The 25808-nt window shown below is 54.0% G+C and overlaps 6 protein-coding genes across 6 annotated transcripts; 4 read left to right on the top strand and 2 right to left on the bottom strand.

Annotated features, from left to right (window-relative positions):
* Positions 1-782: 782 nt before the first annotated feature.
* BDP55DRAFT_754581 (chitin synthase-domain-containing protein) lies at positions 783-3193 on the top strand (the record flags this gene model as incomplete). The annotated part of the gene is made up of 3 exons (XM_060580723.1): positions 783-877; positions 1048-1119; positions 1162-3193. 3 exons carry the CDS (start codon positions 783-785, stop codon positions 3191-3193), a joined length of 2199 nt encoding a protein of 732 aa, XP_060424840.1.
* Positions 3194-6561: 3368 nt separating this feature from the next.
* BDP55DRAFT_618999 (pectate lyase) lies at positions 6562-9636 on the bottom strand. The gene is made up of 6 exons (XM_060571306.1): positions 8592-9636; positions 8402-8525; positions 7977-8343; positions 7636-7915; positions 7484-7584; positions 6562-7427 (listed from the first exon to the last, which is right to left on the bottom strand). The coding sequence occupies exons 1-6, from the start codon at positions 9484-9486 to the stop codon at positions 6651-6653; spliced, it is 2544 nt and encodes an 847-aa protein (XP_060424841.1). The 5' UTR covers positions 9487-9636; the 3' UTR covers positions 6562-6650.
* A 2993-nt stretch (positions 9637-12629) lies between these two features.
* Positions 12630-14540, top strand: BDP55DRAFT_677689 (cytochrome P450). The gene has a single exon (XM_060575931.1). The coding sequence runs from the start codon at positions 12904-12906 to the stop codon at positions 14476-14478; it is 1575 nt and encodes a 524-aa protein (XP_060424842.1). The 5' UTR covers positions 12630-12903; the 3' UTR covers positions 14479-14540.
* Positions 14541-14829: 289 nt separating this feature from the next.
* On the bottom strand, positions 14830-17910 carry BDP55DRAFT_677692 (uncharacterized protein). The gene is made up of 7 exons (XM_060575932.1): positions 17388-17910; positions 17228-17251; positions 17040-17155; positions 16522-16931; positions 16152-16441; positions 15631-16083; positions 14830-15577 (listed from the first exon to the last, which is right to left on the bottom strand). The coding sequence occupies exons 1-7, from the start codon at positions 17421-17423 to the stop codon at positions 15017-15019; spliced, it is 1890 nt and encodes a 629-aa protein (XP_060424843.1). The 5' UTR covers positions 17424-17910; the 3' UTR covers positions 14830-15016.
* Positions 17911-18554: 644 nt separating this feature from the next.
* BDP55DRAFT_619009 (ABC-2 type transporter) lies at positions 18555-23356 on the top strand (the record flags this gene model as incomplete). The annotated part of the gene is made up of 6 exons (XM_060571307.1): positions 18555-19484; positions 19541-21076; positions 21142-22086; positions 22140-22373; positions 22441-22670; positions 22733-23356. 6 exons carry the CDS (start codon positions 18555-18557, stop codon positions 23157-23159), a joined length of 4302 nt encoding a protein of 1433 aa, XP_060424844.1. The 3' UTR covers positions 23160-23356.
* Positions 23357-24790: 1434 nt separating this feature from the next.
* Positions 24791-25684, top strand: BDP55DRAFT_324914 (uncharacterized protein). The gene has a single exon (XM_060566803.1). It carries the CDS (start codon positions 24941-24943, stop codon positions 25553-25555), a length of 615 nt encoding a protein of 204 aa, XP_060424845.1. The 5' UTR covers positions 24791-24940; the 3' UTR covers positions 25556-25684.
* The last annotated feature ends 124 nt before the right edge of the window (positions 25685-25808 follow it).

Here is a 25808-nt window from a genome sequence, read left to right on the forward strand (position 1 = left end):
CACACGCGGGATCCCTGGATGTTGCTTCGGGTTGCCATATCCCATCGGCCATGGCTTGACGTAGGGCCTTGGCATTTAAGCTTAATCCAAGTTTGGTGGCGTGGATTGCGGAAAGTTTTCTCGACGCTGCAGTGGACCCCTACGCACATGTTGGTACTAACGAGGAAGGACTACACAGATCCTTATTGATGCATAGTGCCTCAGCCGCCTGCGGCTAACTTGTGTCCAGCGTCTCAACATCAGCAATCCCGGGGCTAACACCAGGGACCGGACTTGAGATGTTTACTTTATGCACTTCCCAAGATTGTCTACTACTGCCGACGTTGTTACCCGATTTTGTCATGTCATTGGCTGGGGCTAGTCTGTGTTGGGGAGTCTACACAATCTTGGCTGGCTGTCTACCAAATGTTACTTGGGTACAGCTTCACAGGCTACAAGCATCTTGTTAGGCGCTCAGACATATGGCTGAGGAAGAGATTTCGATGCCGTACTGTAGCCAATCAGCTGCCCTGTAGAGGACCTCTTTGCCGGCTCAAGTGTTGAAAGATGAGGTGCATTCCCAGATTGACACCGGTGGAAGAGCTACGGCCGCGAGTATGAGTCCTAACTTTGACGCAATCGGCTTCTTGGCCTCATTAGAAATCGATCATGTTCCTGTCCCATGGTCTTGGACCAACTACACATTGGCAATCCAAGCTATTACAGAGAAGTACTTGACTTGATCTTCGCAGTTCACCGACGTTCTGCCGCGTCACGCCGGAGCTGATCATGGGTAATCTTACATGCCTCAATACCAAGAGTCTGCTCAGACTAGTGGCTATGAGCTCGCATGGGAGGCTCCGGGGGGCGGCAATCACCCCGATCAAGTCAATCAAAAGTGTGTCATCTTGCAAAGTCCGAGATGTTTCCCTTCTGCTCTTCCTCTCTTGCTGCATCCTCATCCCGAACTTCACATCCAGCAATCCTCACCACTCGTGGTGTCCAGTCTTTACTCCCGACGTATTGTCGGTGCCATTCTTTCACAAGGACACTCTGTGTCCTATCCAGTCTCTCCGCTGTCCTGATCTCATCGGACGCTTCCTCTCACTCCTTTTCGAGCACAGCTCAATACCACGTCAAGTGTGTCTAATGTCCACAACGTCGTCACTCACACCCCGAAAGTGAAGCTATTCGGGACGCCATGGGTCACCCAGAGATCTCGCGCCCTCTGCCTGTGCATACAGATGAGAAGCGTGGGACTATTAAGACTCTATCACAGAGACTTAGCACACAATTCTCAACAACTGAGCGTCCCCCGTCTCGCATTTTTCGCCCCGGAACACCCAATTCTTGGCGAAGCCAAGGTGAATGGGATGCCTATTCTGCCGCCAGTGACAGCAGGCCCAATACACCCCGGACGTCCATCTCATCTGGAGACTCCAGCATAAGCGGCAGACGCAAGACAAGCGGGGGCAGAAGCAAGCTCAGCCAAGATGATAGCTATATCGAGAAACCCTCAAAGTTCGTCACTGACTACGGCTGGCCGATCCTCTCGGATCCTATGAACCCCAACAAGAAGCTCACCCCTAGGGAGCTGACGATGCAACGAATCGCCTTCATCCTCCTCGTCTTCTGCCTCAACATCGCTCTGGCTGCCGTTGCTTGCTTTGGCAACACTGGCTTAGCTACTCTTGTCTTCATCTTGTTCGTCAAGTGCAAGGACTTCCTATCCTCGCTGCTCTCGCTCGTCTGTCTCATTGGAACATCGATCTACAAGCACTTTCGCCCTCCCGCACCCGTCTCCCAACGATGGATCCTCTCGCTGATTCCAGCTTACTCTGAAAGCGAGGAGCAGCTAATCAAGACGGTCTACTCTCTCCGCGACAACGGTTGTGAGCCACACAAACAGGTCATGTGCATCGTCCTAGACGGCAAGCCACGCAACATCAAGCGCGAGTTCTCCCGCATCATTGTCGACATTGAACGCCCCTACCACTCCCTGAAGTACAAAAGGGGCACTCTCAAGATCACCGCCGGCTTCATGCAGGACGTTCCCGTCATCGTCATCGAAAAAGTCAAGAACAGCGGCAAAAAGGATTCCCTCATCCTCACCCACGACCTCTTCAACGCTCCCCGAGACAACATGCCCACATACACTCGCCTCCTCCGCGAGGAAATCTGGCGCACGATTCTCCCTCCCCTAACCGAAGGCACCGGGTTCAAGAACTTTGACATGGTATTCTGCACCGACGCCGACTCTGTGATCCACCAAGGCCGCGTCGCCAAGCTCGCCAACGCCCTTGCCCGCGAAAAGAATGCCATCGCCAGCTGTGGTATCGTCCTCGTCGAGCTTGAACCAGGCTACGAGTGGTCCTTCTGGAACCTCTACCAGCAGCTGCAGTACACCTTTGGCCAGTTCGTCCGGCGTCGCGCTGAAGGCTTTATTGGAAAAGTCACCTGTCTCCCGGGCTGCGTCACCATGGTCGCCGTCCGCGAGGAGATGGCTGGCGCCATCGCCAAATACGCGCGCCCCGTCAAGGAGGACTGGGTCGTCCACCACCAGGTGCAGAATCTCGGCACTGACCGACGTCTGACGTACTGCATGCTCAGCCAGTCCTCCAAGCTGCAGACAATCTTTGTGCCCGATGCCGTCTCTGAGACGGTCGCGCCGCAGTCCTTCAAGCACTACGTCCACCAGCGCCGGCGGTGGGGTTCCAACGCCTACTTCAACAACTACTTTTACTGCGGCGGCGAGAACATGATTCTCATCACGCGAATCGCGGCCGCTATTGATATTGCCCGGCAGACGTTGGTATACTACCGCGTCCTGAACACCATCCTCTTCATCCGCGCGCTCATTCAGGCCTTCAACCCTTGGGACATCCTCCCGTTGCTTGTGGTGGGTCAGTTCCCCGTTATCTGGTTCTGCGTCTGTTTAGCCGTGGAACCGGCGCTGCGTCAACGCTCTCACAAGATTCTTCTCGGATTCTTCGTCAACAAGCTCGTCTCGCCGTTCATGTCCATCATTATTTTTTCGGCTGTGGCGAAGAACCTCGGGAACGCTGTCTGGGGAATGTCTGGTGTCACCGCGTCGTCCGCTGCCCCAGCTCCTGTTGCCCAAGATAAGCTATCGGAAGCAGAAGAGGGTAAGGGAGGCGCCGAGAGGCCGGAAAGTCCCACCTCTCGACCCCCTTCGCCGCCAGAAGTGCTCTAAGCCACAATTACGGCATCTAATTCAACCGGAGGCATGTCTTCGCCATCTGATCGAACATTTCACCTTTTCATTCTTAGACTCAAGTCGCCTAATTCATTCTTGTTGATTTAATCTTTGTATTTTACCCAAAAAGACGCTATGTAGATACGTGTACTTAGAAGTAGTGCCCGGAGGAGTTGTAATTTTCACAAGATTCGATGTACATATTCAAATTCTCTGTGTTCCTGATAGAGACACTCACAAATGAAGCTGGGCGGTTGCACAAAGTTGTTACATTCTCTGGTGAATATGCTGCTCAGGACTTCACCATCGCCAAATCACTGCATGCACCGAGCTTACATGATCTATCCGTAACAACCCGAGGAGGAAACTTCCGTGTAAGCCATGTGTGAGCTCACAGATCAACCGTTGTCAGCGCTGTCGTGGACCGCAATTCAACATTCGCTTAAGTTTTCACTCTTCGGTCTTGTCTGTTGAGTCAACAGCAGAAGCGTCCTCTTAGGCGATGTCTGTGCTCATGCCACTATTCACATTCTATCAATGCATCACATGCAGGAACCCGGCAGGCATTGATGCTTAGCAAGTAAGAGTCTGCAGTTGCCGTTTATGAGCTGAAGAGACTAGTCACCAAGCATGGAGTGCCGCAAGCCACAGGTAGCCGAAGAAGCTTAGTCTGGGGGTGCTGGGGCGCAGATTTGCCCAGCAACAGGGGTCCATGTCGGAAGTTAAGCTCAAGACACGCGGCTCAGCGACTCAGGCCTAACCAGAGTTGAAGCTAAGATGGCGCTGTTTCATTCCTTCTCCTGAGTCAACCCCTGGTGTGCTGCTGGTGAAAGAGGAGGGCGTATACTCCTTTAGCGCTAGGTGGTGTATGCACATAACGAGTGAGTACGTACAGCCCGGCCATGGACCCCATCCCGTATGCCGTCCGGACGGAGCCCTCCGCGACTTTTTCTTTTTTAACTTCCCGCCCCCAATTTCCCGCTCCGTTGGGAGACCCCTCCGACAAGAACTAGTGGACTAACAAATACGCCAGAAAGTTCAGCAGATCAACAAGAAAACGTCGCCTTATACCAGAAGTAGCATTAGACCAGAATGGCATAGCAGGTGTCACAGCTATGTTCGAAGTAGCAGGTTCCGGAGACTTGGGCTCGGTGGCTCGTGAAGGCAGAGATCCACCGACTTTTTCTTTTCCACAATCTCGGAGATGAGTCTATCACTTGAAGAGGCATCGTCTTTTATCATGGTACCAGTGGAACGGCAAGCTACTGCTTACCGAGTGCTTGTGGTCTCGAGCTCGAGATTCGATTCCTAGATCTAACTGGCCCATGTGCGAAGGACCATCGACGTTTCTCGAGCTAGGCCCTGGACCCTGACTTACACATGCCAAGTCTATCAACGTGTCAGGTCATCAGCCATCTTACTCTCCAATATGGGAAAGTCTGGACGATTCACAGCCAGTGTGGACCACGGAATTCCCGTCTGCGTGTCGTAAGCTATCGAGCGATAGTCACCATTCCCACGCAAGCCTCATGCCATTTCCCTCAACATTGACTCGCAATCCCATGTCAGCTGGAAAAGCGTGCTCGGAAAGCAATCTTGTGAGAGACTCGTGGGTTCAGGGTCCAAGTTCTAGACCATCTCTTCTCAGCATCTCCAGCATCCTATAATTACCAGAACATCGTCGAGCATCCCCCCAATCTTTTATCCTCATCAGCCTCTCCAGACCACAGCCAGTCACCGAGCCCCCATCCCCTCCCCTCACACTCTTTCCCACAACTTGCCTCTTGCGAGATTACATTCTTTTCAACCCCAGTCACTCACTCACTTCTGTCGCTCACTTGCACAACTCCACCTCGCAACAATGCATTTCATCAAGTCTCTCGCCAGCCTCCTCCCCATTGCGGGTATGGTCTCTGCCGCAGCCATCTCCGGCACCTCCGCAGCCGTAGATGCCTCCATCACTGCCTCTGCCGCCGTCGCCGCCAACAACGGCGATGGCTCCATTCCTGCCTCTGTGGCCAGCGGTCTCAATGACAAGGCCATCACCGCCGTCATCGACACCACCACGTCCGTCACCAAGACCATCAAGACCACCGTCACCACCGAGAGCAAGACTTACACGGCCACCTCTCGCACCACCGTCGCCACCGAGAACCTCACTCTCACCTACACTCAGCGCACCACCGCCTCCACCACCACCCTCGCCCTGACCTACACTTCTCGCACCACGGCAGCTGTCCAGACTCTCGTCCTCACGGCCACTGTCCGGACCACCGCTGCTACCACTACCCTCACCCGCACCGCTCGTGCCACGGTCGACGCTTCTGAGACCGTCACCTATACCCCTACCGTTACCGGCGAGCCAACCACCATCCACTCCACCGTCTTGGACGTCACCACCCTTCCCTCGACGGAATATTCCACCTCGACGGCCTACTCCACCGTCTACCTCGACGAGACCACTACCGTGCCCACAGTCATCTATGAGACCCAGTACAACACGGAAACGCGCGTTTCCACCGTCAACGAGGTCACCACCCTCGGAAGCACCATTTACACCACCGCCACGGCCGTCGTGGACACTACCATCTACGAGACGGAAGTCTCCACCGTCGAATCCACCCAGTACAACATCGCCACGGTCCCGACCACAATCTACTCCACCGAGATCGTGCCCACCACGGCCTACCGCACCGAGGTTGTGAATGCCACCATCACTGCCTCCGTTACGGAAACGGCCATAGCTACCATTACACAGACGACCACCGTTCCCGCTGACCAGAGCGTCTGCCTGTACCGCTATGCCTACATCACGCGGACCCAGACGGCCAGCGTTGCGCCCAGGTACTACACCTACACGGTTTCCACTGTCACCTGCTTGGCTGCGCAGCCCACTTGCGACTCTCGCACCGGCAACTGCAACAAGTTTGCTCGTCTGGTCCTCAGCGCCGAGCCTACCTCTACCTAAGATTCCTTGGACAATTAGCCCAAGTTCAGAGCAGCTGTACTAGCAGCGGCATAAACAGACATGTGTCCTTCACTGTGGCCAGCAGCCCATTTTCCTTCTTGATTTCGTAGTGCCCGATTTGTAAGTGTTGTACATGAAGCATAGCGTTATGCATCGGGGGGATAGGATTTATGTAATGAGTTATGCGGGGTAAACTTCGATTCTTCTGCTGGGCCTCAAAGATACATGTAAAGATAAGGTACTTAATCAAAAGTTGGGAATAAATTTCTTTGGTTCCTTGATAGCAATGCTTGGTGATGAATGAAAATTGATGTCGAAGTGAGGTGCAGATGACGATGATCAAGATCGCAGTGACCAGGATATTTACTGAAGAGTAGGCAGCATCTCAAGAGAAACATTTGGCGGTGACTCAGTTACCATTAATCTAGAATGAAGAGTGCTTGCCTAGAGAATCGAAGTATATGGTGGCGCTCCATGCGTGAACGCTCACGCCTCCTCTGCACCAGCAAAGATGGCAACACCAAATGACCGAGTCCACGTGCTCCCCTCGCTATCCTTGATGCTGATCTCGAGATAATCGATACCAGCCTCAGCGCCAGCAGCATACGTAGCCTTGGCCCCGCTAACAGTAACCTCTCCCTTCTTCGCCCCAGAAACCGTAAACGTAGGCTCCTTGAATCCCAAAGCCAGGGCAGCAAGGTCAACCTCGACTGACTTGGAAGGCGACACGTACGCGTGGGGATCAGCCATGAAGTTGAGGTACCCCTCGATGGGAGTATACCCATCACCGCCAGTTGATCCATCCCACCAATCCGCGATACCGTCCCCATCAGCATCCCAGCTCGCGGCGCGCGTAACAGTAGGGAAGTCCTCGAGCCCGCCAGCGTCCTTGGGGTCGTCAATGAGGCCCTTCTTGCCCGAGACAGAGCCGACGTAGGCAGCGGTTCCCGTGGCCGTCTCGTTGATGATGCGCGCGTCGTGGATGTCGCGGACGGGCTGGCTGGCACCGCTGTCGGAGAGCACGCGCTTGTAGGCCTCGGTCGATGGCTGGGTCTCGACATGGGGCTCGAAGAACTGTTCGGTAAAGAACTTTTGGTAAGTCGGTGCCGGCTCGAAGCTGACATCGGCCCAGCAGGCGATTGTGGTGTTCTTTGTGGCGGTGCCGTCGCCGGAGGGGTACTGGACCGAGTCCTGATCGAAGAAGCCGGGCATGGAGTTGCCAGCGCAGTAATACTGCTGCATGCCGGGCATGTTGTCCTCGTACTATGGAGTGCATTATTAGCTAATGGATTACGCAGAACTGTGAAGACCCTTCATACCTGTGCTCTGAGGGCGTAGGTGAGCGTGGAGGCCGGCCCATGCTTGTAGTAATTTCCGACAAAGTTCACCTTCTTTGCACCGCCATCGGTAGCACGGCCACCTGTACATGTTAGAATAACCACTCCTTCTGCATGCCTAATGCGTTACATACCAAAGTTATAGACGACGTTGTTGCGGATATCAAGCTGACCGGCAAACGCAGCATTGTCGTCAACACCACCACCCATGCTCCAGCTACGGCCCTCGGCGTGGGCGAGCAGGTTGTGATGGAAAGATCCGACGTCACCGCCAATCGTGGCGCTGTAGCCGTGAGCCGTGCCGTTGGGGTAGTTCTTGTGGCCAGCGACGTTGAGGGGTTCAGAGATCATGTTGCGCTGGAAGGTGATGTTCCAAGCAGACCGTGAGCTGAAAGCCTCGTCAATAGTCCAGCCCTATTTTCCCTACTTAGCATCAAGTATACTCCCATATCGCATCATCCGCAAGGAAACATACCATGGAGCAGCGATCAAAGATGCAGTGGTTCGAACCCTGCATACCCATTCCGTCAATAGTCTGCCCAGAGACCTTGCCGGGCCGCACGCGCATGTGGCGGAAGATGATGTCGGACGCGCCTGTCAAGCCGAGCGGGTTTCCCTGGATGACGATGCCCTTGCCCGGAGCGGTCTGGCCGGCGAGGGTGATGTACTGGTCGTTGACGGACATACGCGAGGTAGTCGTGATGACGCCGCCGACGTCGAAGATGACGATGCGCGGGCCCTTTGCGATGGTCAGGGCGTAGCGCAGAGTGCCTTCATCTGTGGTGTCTTCAAGGCTAGTCACCTTGATGACTTTGCCGCCGCGCCCACCGCGGGCGAACCGACTGTAGATGGTGTTAGTAGACTTCCGCAATGAAAAAAGGAGAGGGTCTGAAGTTTTACCCCCAACCTTCGGCGCCGGGGAAGGCCAGCTGGGCGACGCGGAAGAAGAAGACGCGGCCGGTGTAGGTTGTCGATCCGGAAATGACATCGACGCGCCAGTAGAAGCTGTCGACGGTGTTGAGGCCTATTACACAAGATTAGATAAGTTGCTCGGCAATGCAAAAAAAAAAAAAAAAAAAAAAAAACCTACCAGGCAGCTTGGCGCTCGTCTCCGTCACACCCTCAGCAACGCTCTTCAAGTCGGTCTGCGACGTGCCGAGGTACACATTGTACTTGACGCCCTCAGCAGAGGGAGGAGCCTGCCATGTAGCAGTGACGCTGTCGTCCGCCGCAACCTCGATGCGCTCGTCGCGGTGCTTGGGAGTAGGGAAGCTGATCTGATTCTGTAACGACGGGGCGTCGACCTCGAACCCGTTGAGGAAAGCACGCTTATCGCCGCCACTGCTGGGGGTGTAGACGATCTTGGTCTCCTCCGTGGCGGACGTGACCTCAAAGGTCAGATACGAGCTCGCGGCCTGCCAAATGTTGTCCACTCGCGCGGACTGCTCGACAGCGGTCAGATCCGCCTGTCCATTGACGGAAACATCGAGCGTTGCAGTCTCGTTGAGGGCGTCCCAGGCGTTGTGCCATGTCAGCAGGCTGTGGTTGCCCGGCACGAGACCCTTAATCGTGAGCGTGATCGGCGAACCGTCCTTGTTGGAGCTGCTGATGCCCTCGTTGACGACGCGCTCGCCCAAGGAGGAGAGGAAGCGCGTGTACTGGTACTTGTAGTAGTTACCCGCCAATTCGGAACCGTTGCTAGCGGAGAGGGTGAAGGTAACGTCGCTTTCGGTGATGTTGGCGACGGTGATGTTGGTTTTGGAGGAGCCTGGGATCGTCCAGGTGATGAAGTCCGAGTCGACGAGGTTCCGGACATTGGCCGGATTGAGACGAAGCCGGATGGGCGCTACGGCGGGGAGGACGCCCGCAGACGGCTGCGGTGATCCGGCAGACGTCGAAGCTGAGGCCGAGGGCGGGGCCGACTCCTGGGCTAGTGAGGCCGTGGCGAGCACCGCCGTGGCCAGAGCCTTGAGTATGCCCTTCATGTTATGTACAAGGGTGTGTTTAATAATCGAGGAAAAGACTGACGAAAACGAATGAAAAGAGAGGTACGCATAGAGGTCCCTGAAAGCGCCCGAGGCTTCGTGGGAGAGAGTCTTGGGCTACATAATATGTAGGAGACAGTGACGGACGGGCTCTCGCGCCATATTTGCCCCGAACCCACCAGTTCTCTGCCCTTCATTTCCCCGTGAGGCTGATCATCCTTTGTAGTCCAAGTGTCCCATTTACATGCAGCTGCATCCCCAGATTGGAAAGAGATGGAGGGATACCCCTTCGGATGAACCGCCCGGGAACATGAGACAAAGATTGGTGGGGTGGCCTACATGCGCGCCCTAAAAGACTGCCTGGAGTGAAAGGTGGCTACAGAACCGGGAAAATTCAGCACGAACTCGTTTCCACGAGTAGTGTGGTACCCTTGCCTTGACCTGCTGTGCCTGCGTCGCATCCGCTGACATGACGGCGCGGACCTGGGTGCCGCTGTCTTGCAGGTCTTGGCATCTTTGTACGAGTGGACTCGGCGGGTATGAGGTGTGTTTAGGCTTGATGAGGCAGCTCGGAAAACGAGCTGCAGCCCGCAGGGCGGCTGCTAAGGCGTGAAATTGCAAAGGGGTTCGTAAACGGTAAAAAGAGGGGACCTTGGATCTATAGCCGCAAAGTGACATTTGTTCTCTCTGTGAGATTCCCCCTCGGACGTGCTTCAATCATAGTTTAGACCCTAAGAGAGTTGGTTTAGTGTTTCCGAAGCAGTCCAGTCTGGTCTGGTGGGCAAAATGACTGGGGTGAGATGAACCCGGTTAGAGTGGGATGGCGTCCCTGTACTCCGTAGCTTCTTGAATCTGGCGCTGTTGCTGAAGGATCTCTGCAACTCATTGCCAATTGAATGTTCATCTTCGAGAGATCACATGAACATGTCTTCAGTCTGGCCAAGTTGGCCGACCGCAATAGAGTCCACGAGATATTTCGCCGACGGCTAGAGACATGGAGATGCCACGTATGATTGCGTCCCGAGTCAAGCTTCACTATGTTGACATGATCAAAGTTCAAACTGTCAAATTGCTCAGCTTCAAGCTACCTTGGCACAGAGCACTGACACTACCCGATTTTGTCGCTTTGCGTAATCATTCCCGAAGCTCCTCTTTACCAAAGCCGAAGCTCTTTGAATCAATTTCTCATACTTTGCCGTTCAGTTGGCCATCTTATTTAATTGCTCAGAGGCTTCAAAGCCTCATCAATCCTTCCAACGCAAACACTAAGGTGGAGCATTTCTGCGCCTGTGCCTAGTCCTCAATTCCGTTCATCGAGTTAGATAGGGTGCGCCTAAACCTGCTGGAAACGCTGATTTAAGACACAAGTCGATATGTCTCCATAATTCACCTGTTTGCCTGAGTGACAGGATGTGAGCCTGACAATTGAGCGTACGGCAACGTTTGGAGTTGCGACGAGGTGAAATATGCGATTGGGTTGAGAGCGGACCTCTAACAGCACTGTTCCCCGCGTGCGTGCACGCCGCTAGAATACAACTTGGTGCAGGATGCCCTACAACTTAGTTTCGTTGTATTTGTAGACATGCGAAAACCAAAAGCATCCGTATCTTGGGGTGTATGACTCGATGATGGAAATTGTATCGTACAATGCCGACTAGTTGACGGAAACTTAAAGAGAAACCTTGACTCGTTGAAAGTCACGCCTACAACTCTGCGCGAAAATTATGACCTCTTCACATGCATCTTGAATCAAACATGAAACCTGTGCAATGATTTGGCTCGACATTGAATCTTCAGTAACTTAGTACATGTATTCGGCTTCAGTTTCACTGTCCATGCCAACTTTTTGGATCAAACCCACCAAGTTTTTCGGCTCTACCTTTTCACTGCGAATTAAATATAGTAGTTTGGGTAGCTACGTAGCTAGACTTTTTAATACTAGACTTTTCATGTTGTTTTTAGATATTTAAACGCAGCCTCCCTGTAGGATTCAAGTGGAGGCTCCGGCGTGGAGATGAGTCCTCGATCTTGGACATGTATCAATACGCTTCGAGTACTCAATAAAAGTAAGGTAAGGTAGTTGAGCTAAAGCCTGCCAGAGATCGCACGCCAGTCCATGACCTACTAGATGCTGGGTAGTAGTTTGAGTTGTCCCCAACCCATAATGGAGGCAGTCTAGGTAAATGTTGGGTCAGTATGCATATGTCGATGCGCGAGACTCCGGTCAGCCCGAAACTTGATCAGTCCCAAAGTCCGAAGATCGCGATGTGGACTCCGAGAAAGTACAGTAACGAAGTAAGCAAGGTCTAATGGTAGAAATACATCGATCGAGCGACGGCAATTCCGTCGTCGTAGAAAAGCCCGCTGCAATGACTCATATCGAGATCTGAAGTCTTCAACGGCCGGTGGGATAGGGGTGATATCAGTAACTTTGTGGGATGCCGTCTACCACCGCTATTCAATCAATGCGTGGAGGCGTAGCAATCTTACAACAGATTGGTAACAGCGCGGTTAGGGAAATGGAAAACGTGATTGAAGTGTCTACGGTGAACACACTCAGAGAAATCCCAAGGAAACACACGTTGACTTTTGCCTTCTAGCACGGGTTCTGAGAGCCCAGCTCCCGCGGCATCCTTACTACGGCGCCGGCGCCGGCGTGCAGGAACATCGTGGCCAGTCTCCGTATCATCCGGCCGCCGAGTCATCGATGTGCAGGCGGGACGCGGGTAAGGTGAGTTGGAGCTCACCGAGGCCACGAACCCGACGCAGTGGTTTTAGGCACAGAAGCGGGGGGAAGGAACTCTCGTAGCTGGATATGCCCAAGTTCCGCCGAATCACGTCAGATTATCTGAATCAATTTCTCCCCGCCCGCCGTTCGTTTGTACGGATACATGGCGGCACTTGCTGCTGTGCCACCTTGGCGCAGCGGTGCTTCAAAACAACGTTTCATAGCCTGAAAGGTCATGGCTTCCATAGCAAGCCGAATCCGGCATAGAAATAGCTTCTACGGACGCAACGAGGAGGCAATTCCCTTGGCCGAGGCTTTGGAACAAGAATTACGTCCAGCAACGGCCGGTAGAAGGCCTCTAGCGAACAAAGGAGGCGAATCTAGTGCCGGTAAGGGCAAGGTGAGCATGACTCGCGTGCGCTAATGATATTACAACACCATGTTCTTGGCTGGTAGATTGTAAAAAGCTCCCTCCCATTGGCATACTGCGGAAACGAGTGGGGGTTTGACCAATATGACGGGCTGCTATCACTGCGGGGGTCTTTAATGAGACAAAGAAACGCGAAAGCTTGAAGAAGTTCTCGGGGCCCGGCAGAGCATGACCATCCTCGCCCTCTTGCCTGGGAAGTCTCCTGACCAGCGAGCCATGCACAATCACCGTGAACATCAAGCATAGCAGTTCGGTGACCATGTTTCTGCTCCAAGGCTTCGTCGACCCATACCTGACCGCCGGGGCCGCGATCCTTTTCGCGATCCTCTACCTCGTCCTCCGCCCGAAAAAGCCGACCCTTCCGTCGGGGACAACCCTCCCGCCAGGCCCCAAACCCAAGCCCCTCATCGGCAACCTAGTCTCGATCCCGCCGGTGCACTCCTGGTTGGCCTTCCACGAGCTCATCAAGGAGCACGGCCCCGTCGTCCGCCTTGCCCTCCCGGGCGGCCAGGAGCACGTCCTCCTCGGCACCGAGGCCGCCGCCAACGAGCTCCTCCGCCAGCGGGGCAACATCTACAGCGATCGGCACTATGCGCCGGCGTCCTCGCACTTCTTGACTGATGACCATATGCTTCTACTACTACCGTACGACGAGAAATGGCGAAACTACCGCAGGTTCTTGCATCAGGTGACCATGTCGCCCGTCGCGCCGCAATATGAAACGGAGCAGCGCATCGAGGCGGTACGACTTATCCGCGACCTGATCCGCAAGCCGCGCGACTACGAAGCCCTCTTTGAGCGGTTCAGCGTCGGGTTGGGCATGCGGATCATCTACGGCCTGCGCGCGGAGACCGGCCACGATCGCGAGGTGCGGATGTTGCTCGACATCGTCCACGAGCTGGAGCGCGTGGGCTCGCCCGGCGCATACCTCGTCGACATCTTCCCATCACTGAAGTATCTGCCAGAGTGGCTGGCGCCCTGGAAGAAGTACCTCCGAGCCAGGAGGCGCCGCGACGAGGATTTCTTCCAGGAGCTGATCGACCGCAGTAAAGCACCATCGTGGGCGAGGACATGGCTCGATACCCAAGATCAGTGGGGCCTCACGCGGCGGGAGGCAAACTGGATGCTGGGATCCGTCTTCCAGGCTGCGGGTACGACGTCCGGGTCGGCTCTTGCGTCGTTTATCCTCTGCGTTGTGCGGAATCCTGGGTGGTTCGAGAGGCTTCAGGCCGAAGTCGACTCTGTTGTTGGACCGGACAGATTGCCTACTTTTGAGGACATGCCGCGGCTTCCGCTTGCGAGGGCGTGCGTGAAGGAAACGCTGCGGTACTACCCGATCACGGCCGGTGGTTTTCCTCACCGTCTGACGGAAGACGACACTTACAACGGGTTTTACTTGAAGAAGGGGACCGTGGTGCATGCGGTGCAGTGGGCCATTCAACGCGACCCGGCAACTTATCCCGATCCTGAAGCATTCAACCCCGACCGCTGGTTGGATCCCAAATACCCGACATATAAGGAACCTCTCACCGTCTATCCAAACTTGCAGCAGTTCACGGCGTTTGGCCACGGCCGTCGGATTTGCCAGGGGATTAATATTGCTGAACGGAGTCTCAACCTCAAGATCGCACTGCTTGCTTGGGCTTGTAACGTTTCCCGGGCTACGGATGGTAATGGAAAAGAGATCATACCGCCACTGTATGACTTTGCTGCGGGTTTCAATGTGCAGCCAAAAGAGTTTGATTTCGACCTGCAGCCAAGAAGTCAACAGCGAGTAGACTTATTGGAGAGCGTATATGAGTACACGCTGAGGGAGGATCCGTTGTTGTCATAGATATCATCGAATGGTAATGATTAATGCTGAGGCGTAATTGAATGCATCAACGCTTGGTTATCTCACAATCTGATCAAATTTGCCTTTACTGTTTGTGTCGATGGCAAAAAGTTTTCAGCCAGGCCACTCGTCGTCGCAAATGCTAGAATTATTTCGACACACCATGTAGAAGTCAAAGGAATGAGTTGAGGTGATGAAAGACATCTTTTAAATGGCAAGATTCTGGACATGTAATAACGCAAATAGGCTTAGCGAATGTCTTGCCTTCTCTTAGTTCGTCACGAATGGTCTTTTCTGCTAACCACTAATGGATGTAAGGCACTCGAGACACATTACATCTCACAGCCGTTATGATTTCATAGCAACAGTCAATTCCTCGCAAAGTATAATGTAGTACTTTTATCACATAATCATCATCTCAACACGGCCGGCCCAATCCAGACAAATGACAAAAGCAAAAGCTCTACACTGCAGCGAGGCAACAAGTTCAGTCACCTCGTTTCGTCACCCTCTGAGCGCGAACATGGAGGCAGTCCCCTCATCCACATCCAGCGCCAACTCCCAGAGACTCGACCCCTATAATCATCACCGGAGTCAAATCATTCGCAACTGAACCCGTGGCCGCAACATCATTCAGCCTTCTCTTGACCTCTATGCCAAGACTCTGTATAGCCCTTAACAACGGCACAAAGTCCCGATCGTCCCTGGACCCTTTGAGCATCACCTCGCCAATCTCTTCTAACAGCTCAATGTCGTCATAGTGGCTCCTTACATCGACAGCCCGGAGAACGTGGTTCAAGAGGCAAGCGTACGAGACGTAGGCGCGGTAGATACCTAGAATCACACACATGGTCTCCGGGTACGGATTATGAACTAGGATAGCACGCACGACTCTCAACATGCCCCTTGAGGCCTCGACGGCTAGTGGGGAGTCGGGTATGTCCGCGTCGCAGGACACGGGACGCGGCGAATTAGAAGTGAGGACGGCGAGCTTGCGCAGGATAAAGATGATGTAGGTGTAACCGGTCATGGCTACGTCGCCGAGCAGCCAGCCGTCGGCTTTTGCGCCTGTTGCCACGGTTCGTTGGATCCAGTCTTCCTATTTGAGGGATCAGTAAGCTTGCAATGACCACTTCCCGAAAGGAGTCATACGATTTGGTATTCATCAAAGAGCTGGCCAATTTCTCGACAGTACTCCTCAGCTTTGGGCCGAATGGTATCCTCGTTGCAATCCGGGGACTCAAGATCCTGGAAGAAGTGCGATAAAATGAACGTAAGTCTTGAGCCCATTAGGAACGTCACCGTCGGAACGGCATTGAGGTCTGGCGGCGCGCTACCAGACGACAGCCAAGGTAAGTTGACCTTCCACGTATTCATGCTGTCTGTGATGGCTGGCGGGCGATTGAACAGCAACCTGAAGAAGAAGTCAATCTGGATTAGCTCCCAGAAGCCCTTCCGATCTGCATCGAGTTTAGTCTCGTCCTGGCCGATCGCCGCGGTGTAGGCGTCAAGGTTGTGTAGGTTAAGTGCTTGCGCGTACTCGCAGGCGTAGGTGTACATTCTCCATGCCAGTTCCTCATCGAAGCACTCGGCTGCAGTGCGGCACTGTTGTCCCGGAATGATAATTAGTCTGGGACAAGCTTGCTAAATTGAGGCGAGGGAGCACTGCCTACCATGGTGAGAGCGGCAATAAGGTCGGTCGTGGACCCTGTTGCCTCGCGTTGCCAAAGTGGTAGAGTTCGAAGACAGCATATATAGAGCGTCCGAATGTATCTCAGGCCTTCATCGGTGTCCTGCATCGTTGGGCCTAGACCACAACCGTGATACAGGACTCCATAGTAGACTACCAGGATAGCTGGGTCGAGATGGACATGCGGTAGGCCAAGGAGGTCCGGAATCATCTCTATGAGTTTTGGATTCACGAGACTGAGGAACATGTCTGTATGCATGTGCGTGAAGTAGTCTAGCAGTGGCGTTAGTAGAAGCCCGACGGGGTTTTCCTATGAGCACATTTGCTTTGACTTGGACAAAGAGAAGACTTACTTTTGATCCATTGCTTGGCCAACTCGGGAGGGATCTTGACGTTCTGAGTGATGACCGAAGCAGACACAGTCTGCAACCTCAATCGTTGCACTTGATCGACGGCATCCTTGAGAATAGCCGCGACATCGAGTTCAGGAATCGCGCTCGGTGTGGCGAATGACGTCCACGGCGAAGTCGCCTGCCCACCGGCAACACTCGAGGGAGCGGGAGAGGATATGTTGGATGGGGCGCTGTTGGAGCTTGAAGTACGTTGTCGGGGCGGCGGGGCGACGGCGGGCGGATCAGCAGCCACGGAAGCAGGGGGCCCGTCTCGGGATTCCGGATCTTGGTTTCCATTCGGGAGGGTGGTGCAGTGCTTCTCGACGCGCTGTAACCTTTCGAGTATGGTCGACAGGGCGTCATCCGTCGTCCTGGATTCGCCAAGGCTATGTCTTGAGCCAACGATTCTCTTACGGAAATCTCGTGCAGATTCGCGAGTGGAGGGGGGACACGGAGAGAGAGGGGGGGCGGAGGCTTACGATAGACGGTCCGTCAAGGTCCGAGTGACCTTTCTTTTGACTCTTTGAGGATAGATGCATTCTGTCTCGTGGGTTTTGCATCTTTCGCATGTTGGCATCCCACGACTACACCGGACCTGATGTCGTGGACAGAAACGTCAGTCAACCCCCTCTACTACCATAGTCAAAGAAACACGGCGACGACTAACCTTTCTGTGTTTGCATCTTTTGCACTATCCAAGCGAGATTTGCCAACCAAGTCAGCCATGAACAACGACAGGCGAAGGAGCCATTGCCTGAAAGCCAAGTCTGTAGGATCTGGAACCAGGTAGCGGACTATGGAGCTATAGCAACCTCCGTTGTACTCACCGATAGCGGATTCAACTGGGCGGAATGGTCAGGCATGATTACCTAAGTGGTCGAAGGGATCTCGGAGAGCGGAGAATTCAGTTTCTTGGTGGTGCAGCGAGCTGTGCTACAATAAGAGAGGGGGGGGCTTTGGAGGACAAATACACCATGCCAGGCCCGCGACGATCCCACCCGAGCCGTTATGATGCATCATGATCTCGATTCTTCGGGGGTCAAAAATTGGTTTGAGCTCGCAAAGTCTAATTAGGTGCCGTCTGGTTTGCTTGGCAAGGGGGCTGCTTGGGGTTGCTGGAGCTATCCGACGTGACGCACCGCAGCACAAACCTCACAAAGCTGAGTCGCGGGGGCCGCGGGCCACGTTCTGAAGGGGCCCGAGATCGCCGGACGCCCAGTCTGGAGCAGCAACAACAGATCTTCCGGCTTGTCTCTCTTCGTACTCTGTTCAATCAAAAGTTCTGCCCAGCTGGTTCCAGCTGGGCACGGTTTATACGTCTTAGTCCGCGGCAAGTTCCTTTGTTTAAGCTTCTTAAGCTTGGCGAGGACGTGGCTAGTAGATCAGATTATAAAGAAGTAAAAGCTCGATCGAGGCTTGTCGACCCCAACAGAAGTCTTGGCAAAGTCCGAAACCACGTCTCAGTTGAGCGCCATAGGGCTGAAGAAACCCCTAATCGCGGACATTCGGACTCTCATCGAACGAATATCCGCCAGTCCGGTCAATACTACTGACCAACAGCGTCAGCAACCAACGCAACTATGAATGATGATGAGATTTTTGGCAACTTGGCAATATGGGGCTCTTAGATGTTTTAATGCACAGAGATAGATACATATAATTGGCGTCTCGAAGTTGAGATGGCATGATGTTTTTCCAACTTCCGTTTCAGTCAACTCATCCCATTTCCTAAATTCCATCTTCCTAATAACTTCCACTTACACCAATTATCACTGCCTCAGACTTGAGTACATTTGGGTTATTCTCGTCGTCTGGTCTGAGTGACCGTCAAAGCGACAATGCGGTCTGATAGCGACACGGATAGTGGCACTCTGCCACCTCCATCGACTAACGAGAAGAAGGCTCTTCCGCCGAGCTCTGGGTCTTATTCCGCTGGCACAACCACCGAGAAAGAATGGACGAAGCATGAAGATGCTGCTGATCAGGAAACGCGAATGAACGACGAGGTTCTGCAGCTTGCTCGCATATACACGACGCAATCGAACGCCGCCCCTGGTTCTCTCTTTCCAGTCCCCGCCGAAGGCCCTTTGAACCCGAGCAGTCCCGACTTCAACGCAAGAAAGTGGGCAAAGGCGTTTTACAACATCCGTACCGACACCTCGGAGGGAAATCCACCAAAGACAACCGGAATCGCCTTCAAGAACCTCAATGTCTTTGGCTATGGCACATCCACCGACTACCAGAAGAGCGTTGGCAATGTCTTCCTCGAGGCGGCGAGCTTGGTGAAGAAGCTCACAGGTGCAAAAGAGCAACGCATTGATATCCTTCACGACCTTGAGGGCGTCGTCCATAGCGGCGAGATGCTTGCCGTCCTTGGCCCTCCCGGGTCTGGCTGCTCAACCCTGCTAAAGACGATCGCCGGTGACACGCACGGATTCTACATCAGTGACGACGCGACCATCAACTACCAGGGCATCCAGCCCAAGGACATGCGCACTGCTTTCAGGGGCGAGGCCATCTACACCGCCGAGGTCGACGAGCATTTTGCCCACTTGACGGTTGGAGACACCTTGTACTTTGCAGCCCGTGCCAGATGCCCAAAGAACATTCCCGAGGGCATATCCAGACGGGAGTACGCCGAGCATCTCCGCGATGTGACCATGGCCATGTTTGGCATCTCGCATACGAAGAACACCCGGGTCGGAGACGACTTCGTTCGTGGAGTCTCGGGAGGAGAGCGGAAGCGAGTCACCATCGCGGAGGCTGCCCTGAGTTACTCGCCATTGCAGTGCTGGGATAACAGTACGAGAGGTCTTGACAGCGCCAACGCCCTCGAGTTCTGCCGCACTTTGAGAACGCAAGCGGATACTATGGGCTGCACTTCGTGCGTTGCCATCTACCAAGCTTCCCAAGATGCCTACGATGTAAGTCATCGGGATTGATTATGCGAAACTAAGCTTTCAGACTAACAAACCCCAAGGTCTTTGACAAGGTCGTCGTCCTATATGAAGGCCGCCAAATATACTTCGGCAAGACCACCGAAGCCCAAGCTTACTTCGAGGGCTTGGGCTTCATCTGCCCAGAGCAACAAACAACAGCCGACTTCCTCACCTCAATGACCAGCCACCAGGAGCGCGTCATCCGCCCCGGCTGGGAGGGCAAGACACCGCGCAGCCCCGACGACTTTGCCCGCGCCTGGAAAGCGAGCCAGCAACGCGCCCGCCTCCTCGAGGACGTCGAAGACTACATCCAGCGCCACCCCTTTGGCGGCGAGCACTACCAAAAGTTCCTCGCATCCCGTCGAATCGACCAGTCCAAGTCCCAGCGTCAGAGCTCGCCGTTCACGCTCTCGTACATGGAGCAGATGCGCCTCACGCTCTGGCGGAGCTGGGTGATGCTCAAGGGCGACCCCAGCATCACGCTGACGATGCTCATCACCAACATCTTTGAGGGCTTGATTATTAGCAGTCTCTTCTACAACCTGCCTACCAATACGTCCAGCTTCTTCCGCCGCGGTATCCTGCTCTTCTTCACAGTCATCATCAATGCCTTTGGCAGCATCCTCGAAATCATGACGTTATACGCCAAGCGTAAGATTGTCGAGAAACACGCCCGCTACGCCTTGTATCACCCCAGTGCAGAAGCTCTCTCGGCCATGGTTGTCGATTTGCCCTACAAGATTGTCAATGCCATCCTGATGAATACCATTTTGTACTTCATGGGCAATCTCCGCCGCGAGCCGGGCGCCTTCTTCTTCTTCCTGCTCATCTCCTTCTCGATGACGTTAACAATGTCGATGATGTTCCGTCTCATCGGGTCCGTCACGAAGTCAGTCGCCCAAGCTCTGGCTCCGGCATCAATCATCCTGCTCCTCATCGCTCTGTACACTGGCTTCGCTATTCCGCCTCAGTATATGCAGGATTGGCTGGGTTGGGTCAGGTGGCTGAACCCGGTCTACTACGGTCTCGAGAGCGTCATGCTCAACAAGTTCATTGGCCGCGACTTCCGTTGCTCAACCTTCGTGCCCATGGGCCCTGGCTACGACTCCGTCGCCGCCAACGAAAGGGTCTGTTCTTCAGCAGGCTCCGTCCCGGGCCAGGACTTTGTCAGCGGCACGGCCTACCTCAGCACCTCATATGGCTTTGAGAACTCCCACCGGTGGAGGAATTTTGGTGTTTTGATTGCCTACATGATTCTCTTCATGGGTCTGCACCTGTTCGCTACCGAATACATCGCCTCTGAGCGCTCCAAGGGCGAGGTCTTGGTCTTCAGCCGCAAGGCCATGAGTAAGCGCCGCAAGCAAGGCGCCGTCGATGTTGAGACTGGTGCCCCCCCCGCCGCCGGTGCGCAGCATAGAAGCGAGGATGATTCTGAGGGAGTCGCGGGTATGGAGAAACAGACTTCGGTTTTCCATTGGAAGGATGTCTGCTATGATATCAAGATCAAGGGCGAGCCTCGACGGATTCTGGACCACGTAGACGGCTGGGTTAAGCCTGGAACTCTGACTGCACTTATGGTAAGTGTTACGACCTGGCGTATGATTCCAACTGTCAAGGAGACAGCAGCTGACATTACCAACAGGGCGTTTCTGGAGCTGGCAAGACCACCTTGCTCGACGTCCTCGCGACCCGCGTAACAATGGGCGTTATCTCCGGTGACATGCTAGTCAACGGCCAACCACGCGACGACTCCTTCCAGCGGAAAACGGGCTATGTCCAACAGCAAGATCTCCACCTCCATACCTCCACCGTCCGCGAAGCCCTCAACTTCAGCGCCATCCTCCGCCAGCCAGCCAACTACACCCGCAAGGAAAAGCTCGAGTACGTCGATACCGTCATTGGCCTCCTCGGCATGGAAGAATACTCCGACGCCGTCATCGGCGTGCCCGGCGAAGGCCTCAACGTCGAGCAAAGAAAGCGTCTCACCATTGGCGTCGAACTCGCCGCTCGCCCGCAGCTCCTCTTGTTCCTCGACGAGCCCACTTCCGGTCTCGACAGCCAGACCTCGTGGTCAATTTGCAACCTAATGGAGAAGCTTACCAAGAGCGGCCAGGCCATCTTGTGCACCATCCACCAGCCCTCGGCGATGCTCTTCCAGCGCTTCGACAGGCTGCTTCTGCTCGCCAGTGGCGGCCGTACCGTTTACTTTGGAGAGATTGGCAAGAATTCGCAGACATTGGTTGATTACTTTGTCCGCAACGGTGGGCCAGAATGTCCGCCTGGCGCGAATCCCGCAGAGTACATGCTTGAGGTAATCGGTGCCGCACCCGGTGCTCATACCGACATCGACTGGCCCGCCGTCTGGCGCCAAACACCCGAGTACCAGTCTGTTCAGGATGAGTTGGCCAGGTTGTGCTCGGGTGGTCCTGCGCGACCTGCCTTGGCTGATGGTCAAGATCACTCTACTTACAAGGAGTTTGCCGCCGGCTTCAGTACGCAGTTCATGGAGGTCACGAAGCGCGTTTTTCAGCAATACTGGAGAAGCCCTGCTTATATCTACTCAAAGGGAGTCCTGTCCTTTGGTGCTGTGAGTGCTTCCCGAGAGATCTTTCCAGTTGGGTCATAAACTAACTTCAGTAGGCTCTGTTCATCGGTCTTTCATTTCTGAACGCTGAAAACACGCAACGTGGCTTGCAAAACCAAATGTTTGGCGTCTTCATCTTCCTCACGGTATTCAGCCAAGTCGTTGAGCAAATTCTGCCAATCTTTGTATCTCAGCGGACCATGTACGAGGCGCGTGAGAGGCCCTCAAAGGCATACTCGTGGAAGGCCTTCATGTTCGCGAACATCCTGGTGGAGATGGCCTGGAACTCGGTACGTGTCTCTTTTTGCCTCTTTCAGAGTTTTGTTTAGTCCACAGCCAAACTGACTTATCCTCCAGGTTGCCTCCGTCTTCTGCTTTGTGTGCTGGTACTTCCCCATCGGCCTCTACCGCAACGCCTACGCCACCGACGCCGTCGATTCCCGCGGCATCACCATGTTCCTCCAAGTTTGGGTGTTCTTCATCTTCACCGGATCTTTTGCCCACATGATGATTGCAGGCCTGCCAAACGCCGAGGTAGCTGGCGGAATCGTCAACCTCTTTGCGATCATGATGTTTGCTTTCTGCGGGTAAGTCCAGTTTTTTACTCATCATTCCCCTTATAACCGATAGCTAACACCTCATTCACCAGAATTCTCGCCGGACCAAATGACCTCCCAGGTTTTTGGATCTTCATGTACCGCGTCAACCCCTTCACCTACGTGGTAGAAGGCTTCCTGGGCACATCCCTCGCCAACGCCGCGGTGCACTGCGCCTCCAACGAGTTCGTCTCCTTTGCGGCGCCGAGTGGGCAGACGTGCGGGCAGTACATGTCCGACTACATCTCCGCTGCCGGCGGCTACCTCTCAAACCCGGATGCCGTCAACGGGACCGAGGAGTGCCAGTACTGCGCCATGTCGGATACCAACACCTTTTTGAAGGGGATCAATGTCGACTTTGACCACCGATGGAGGAACTTTGGGCTGATGTGGGCGTACTGCATCTTCAACATTGTCGTGGCTGCGCTTGTGTACTGGCTGGTGCGCATGCCTAAGAACAAGAAGGTCAAGAAGGAGTAGTTGAGATGTGACGAGTATCTCCTTTGTGGTAGACATATGGACGGGATGTACTTTTCCAGGGTTTTAGAAGAGGATGGGAGGAACGTTGTTAGATGCAGGGTTGGCACTAGATGCATTGTTTTCTTGCTGCGCTTTGCAGAGCATTCCAGATTGCTACCGACTTAATCGCAATATTTAATAGACATAGAATCTGCTTCAATTATTATCATCGCCGCGCTCAACGATAGCTGATTGATAATGCACGGCATGGAATTCGACCAAAATAAACATGACTATAGAAGCGTGCCTTAGGACCCAAGTACTAACCTACCTACGGAGAATCGAAGATTTCCCATTAAGCCAGGCTCGATGACCTGCACAACAAGGGGTAATCCACGTTGACGGAGGCGTCCGATGTAATCCTCCGACCTAGTGTGCGTCTCGGGGACCGAAGTCCGTAAATGCAGGCGCGGAGAGCCGGACATGGGCACGGGAAGACTGCAGACAATCCTTCGAATCCCCGAATCAAGACGGACAATGACGTACTAGAGCTCTCTAATTGCCTATACGGATAGACAGACCGCCAACGTGCGTTGCTTGACTTTCATGTTGGGGACAATGGCCTGGTCGTAGCGTAGGGCGCGCGTGGACCAAGCTGCCGACTTGAACGTCAACCTCATAATCAGCCAAAGTCTTGGGACAGCCTAGAAGCATGTCAACAACAGTATTCAAACGGCTATCGGTTGGATCTGTCTGTTCATCTACTTGAGAGCGATTCCGAAGTCTGGGGTAAGAGGAAAGATGAAGGAAATGTTTCTGAATCTGGATAGGTCTTGGAGTGGTTTAATCGGGAATTGCGCACAGTCCTGTTGGCGGCTTGTTTCAGGTTTCGTTCCTTCTGGAAAGCGACGCTCAGTTGGCTATTAGAGCGTGAGCGGCACATCGCGTGGTGGAACAAGCAAACGTTCTTTAAGTGCTGGACTTTCTTTTCCGATTCAATGTCTCTCCGTCTGTGATCATTTGTGATCATCTGTTCTTGGAAGCTATGCTTTTACCATGCAATATGTTGTTATTCCAATATTCCAGCTATCCACAGCACACCTCAGCCTAGGACCCAGATGTTTCTCAGCAACACTGCAGGGAGAGACAAGAGAAGCGACCCGATTCTCGTTGGGGCATGGCTCGGGGCGCTTTGTCTCTAATAGCGCCATTTGTCATGTCCCTGGATGCCTGTGTCTGCTTAGATAATATGGTCAACAAGTTGATCTTCCCTTACATTGTACCTTGCGGTAAAAGGGTCCAGTGCCGAGGCTTTTGGCGCCCATAGATCATAACAGGGAGCTCGTCCGGCGCGGAATGCCTGAAAGCTTCCATGAATCCATGCTGTTTATGCTGTTTATGCTGTGTTTGTCGACTTTGGCCCCGCCACCCAACCTTTGGCCCCAACTTTGTCCCATGCCAATCACCATGTCTCGCCCAATCCAGCCTCTGATCAGGGCCATAAGACAGTCTTATTGATACTTTTGTCAAGCTCTCTTCCTTGTCGGGACTCGGCTATTGCATGGTTGAAGGGTGACCCTACTTCATCCCGCCCTCCGCTCGACGATCGGATACGACGCCGGCCAGGACCTCTCCACACTCCATCATCCCTTTCGGACCCTTTTTCTGAAATTCTGACTGCCGGTCTTACCGCCGGATCCTGTTGATGATTGGGCGTCAGATGGCTTCGTCCTGAAGCACGCACACTGGCACGTCCTAGATCTGCAGGACAAGTGCCTCGCCCTGAGTGGTCGCATGGCCATATGCACGCGGTCCAGCCCCCCTTCATGTTCCCTCCAACTTGCTCTGTGACTTGTGTCCCATGGTTCGCGACCACTGGCATCCTCCGAAGCCTAAGCACCGTGGCAGCTAAGGTAGTGTGCATGTCGACGAAGGCAAAAACAAGGGCCAAAAGGGAGATCGATCACCTTACCTCGACTTGTTTGGGTTCCGGGCTGCAGCGAGTAAGCGTGGCTTTACTCCAAAGCTCAAGCTCTGTCCGCCGCCGCCTCGCCGTTTCTTTCTCACCACCAACTGTCCACACCTTTCTTTTCGCCTCGTTTCGATCTTGCAACCCTCCCCATCCAAAATCAGGAACCAGGACAAGCTCCAACCGACAACCCATTCCCAAGGCAGCTCAGGTGTGGTGGCCACAAGGAGGGAGGGGGTCTTCTGCGTGGCTTACTCCGAACCACCTTATTTTCACTTTCTCACTCGCCTCAACTCACTTCTCTCACATTAACCTTTCTCCAACGCGACGTGCAGTGGGAAAGAAGAAGGGCTCGGGAACTGGCCAGACTTGGCTTCTCAGGGAGGACAGCCACTGGTCTGGCTCGCTCAGCTCACTGCACACGTTCACCGAGCTCATCAAATTTTGACTCACTCTCATCTCACTCTGCCGACCTCTCACCTAAACGGCCGCATTCCTCACCTTTTTCATTCGCGCTTCACCTTTGCGACACTTACTCGGCTTCAAGCCCATAGACTTCACTGTCCCGACGACACCCGCGACGCTCCCGACGCCGACGACAGACAGCGAAACACGATCAAGTTCTTTCGAGGGGGCGACATCCCCCAACAGCAAAACCCCCCGACGCGGTGAGCCAGCCCGAAACCCCCAAGAAGACCATC

Source organism: Colletotrichum godetiae (genome assembly GCF_030913485.1).
Source record: "Colletotrichum godetiae strain CBS 193.32 chromosome Unknown BDP55scaffold_53, whole genome shotgun sequence".
NCBI lineage: Eukaryota > Fungi > Ascomycota > Sordariomycetes > Glomerellales > Glomerellaceae > Colletotrichum > Colletotrichum godetiae.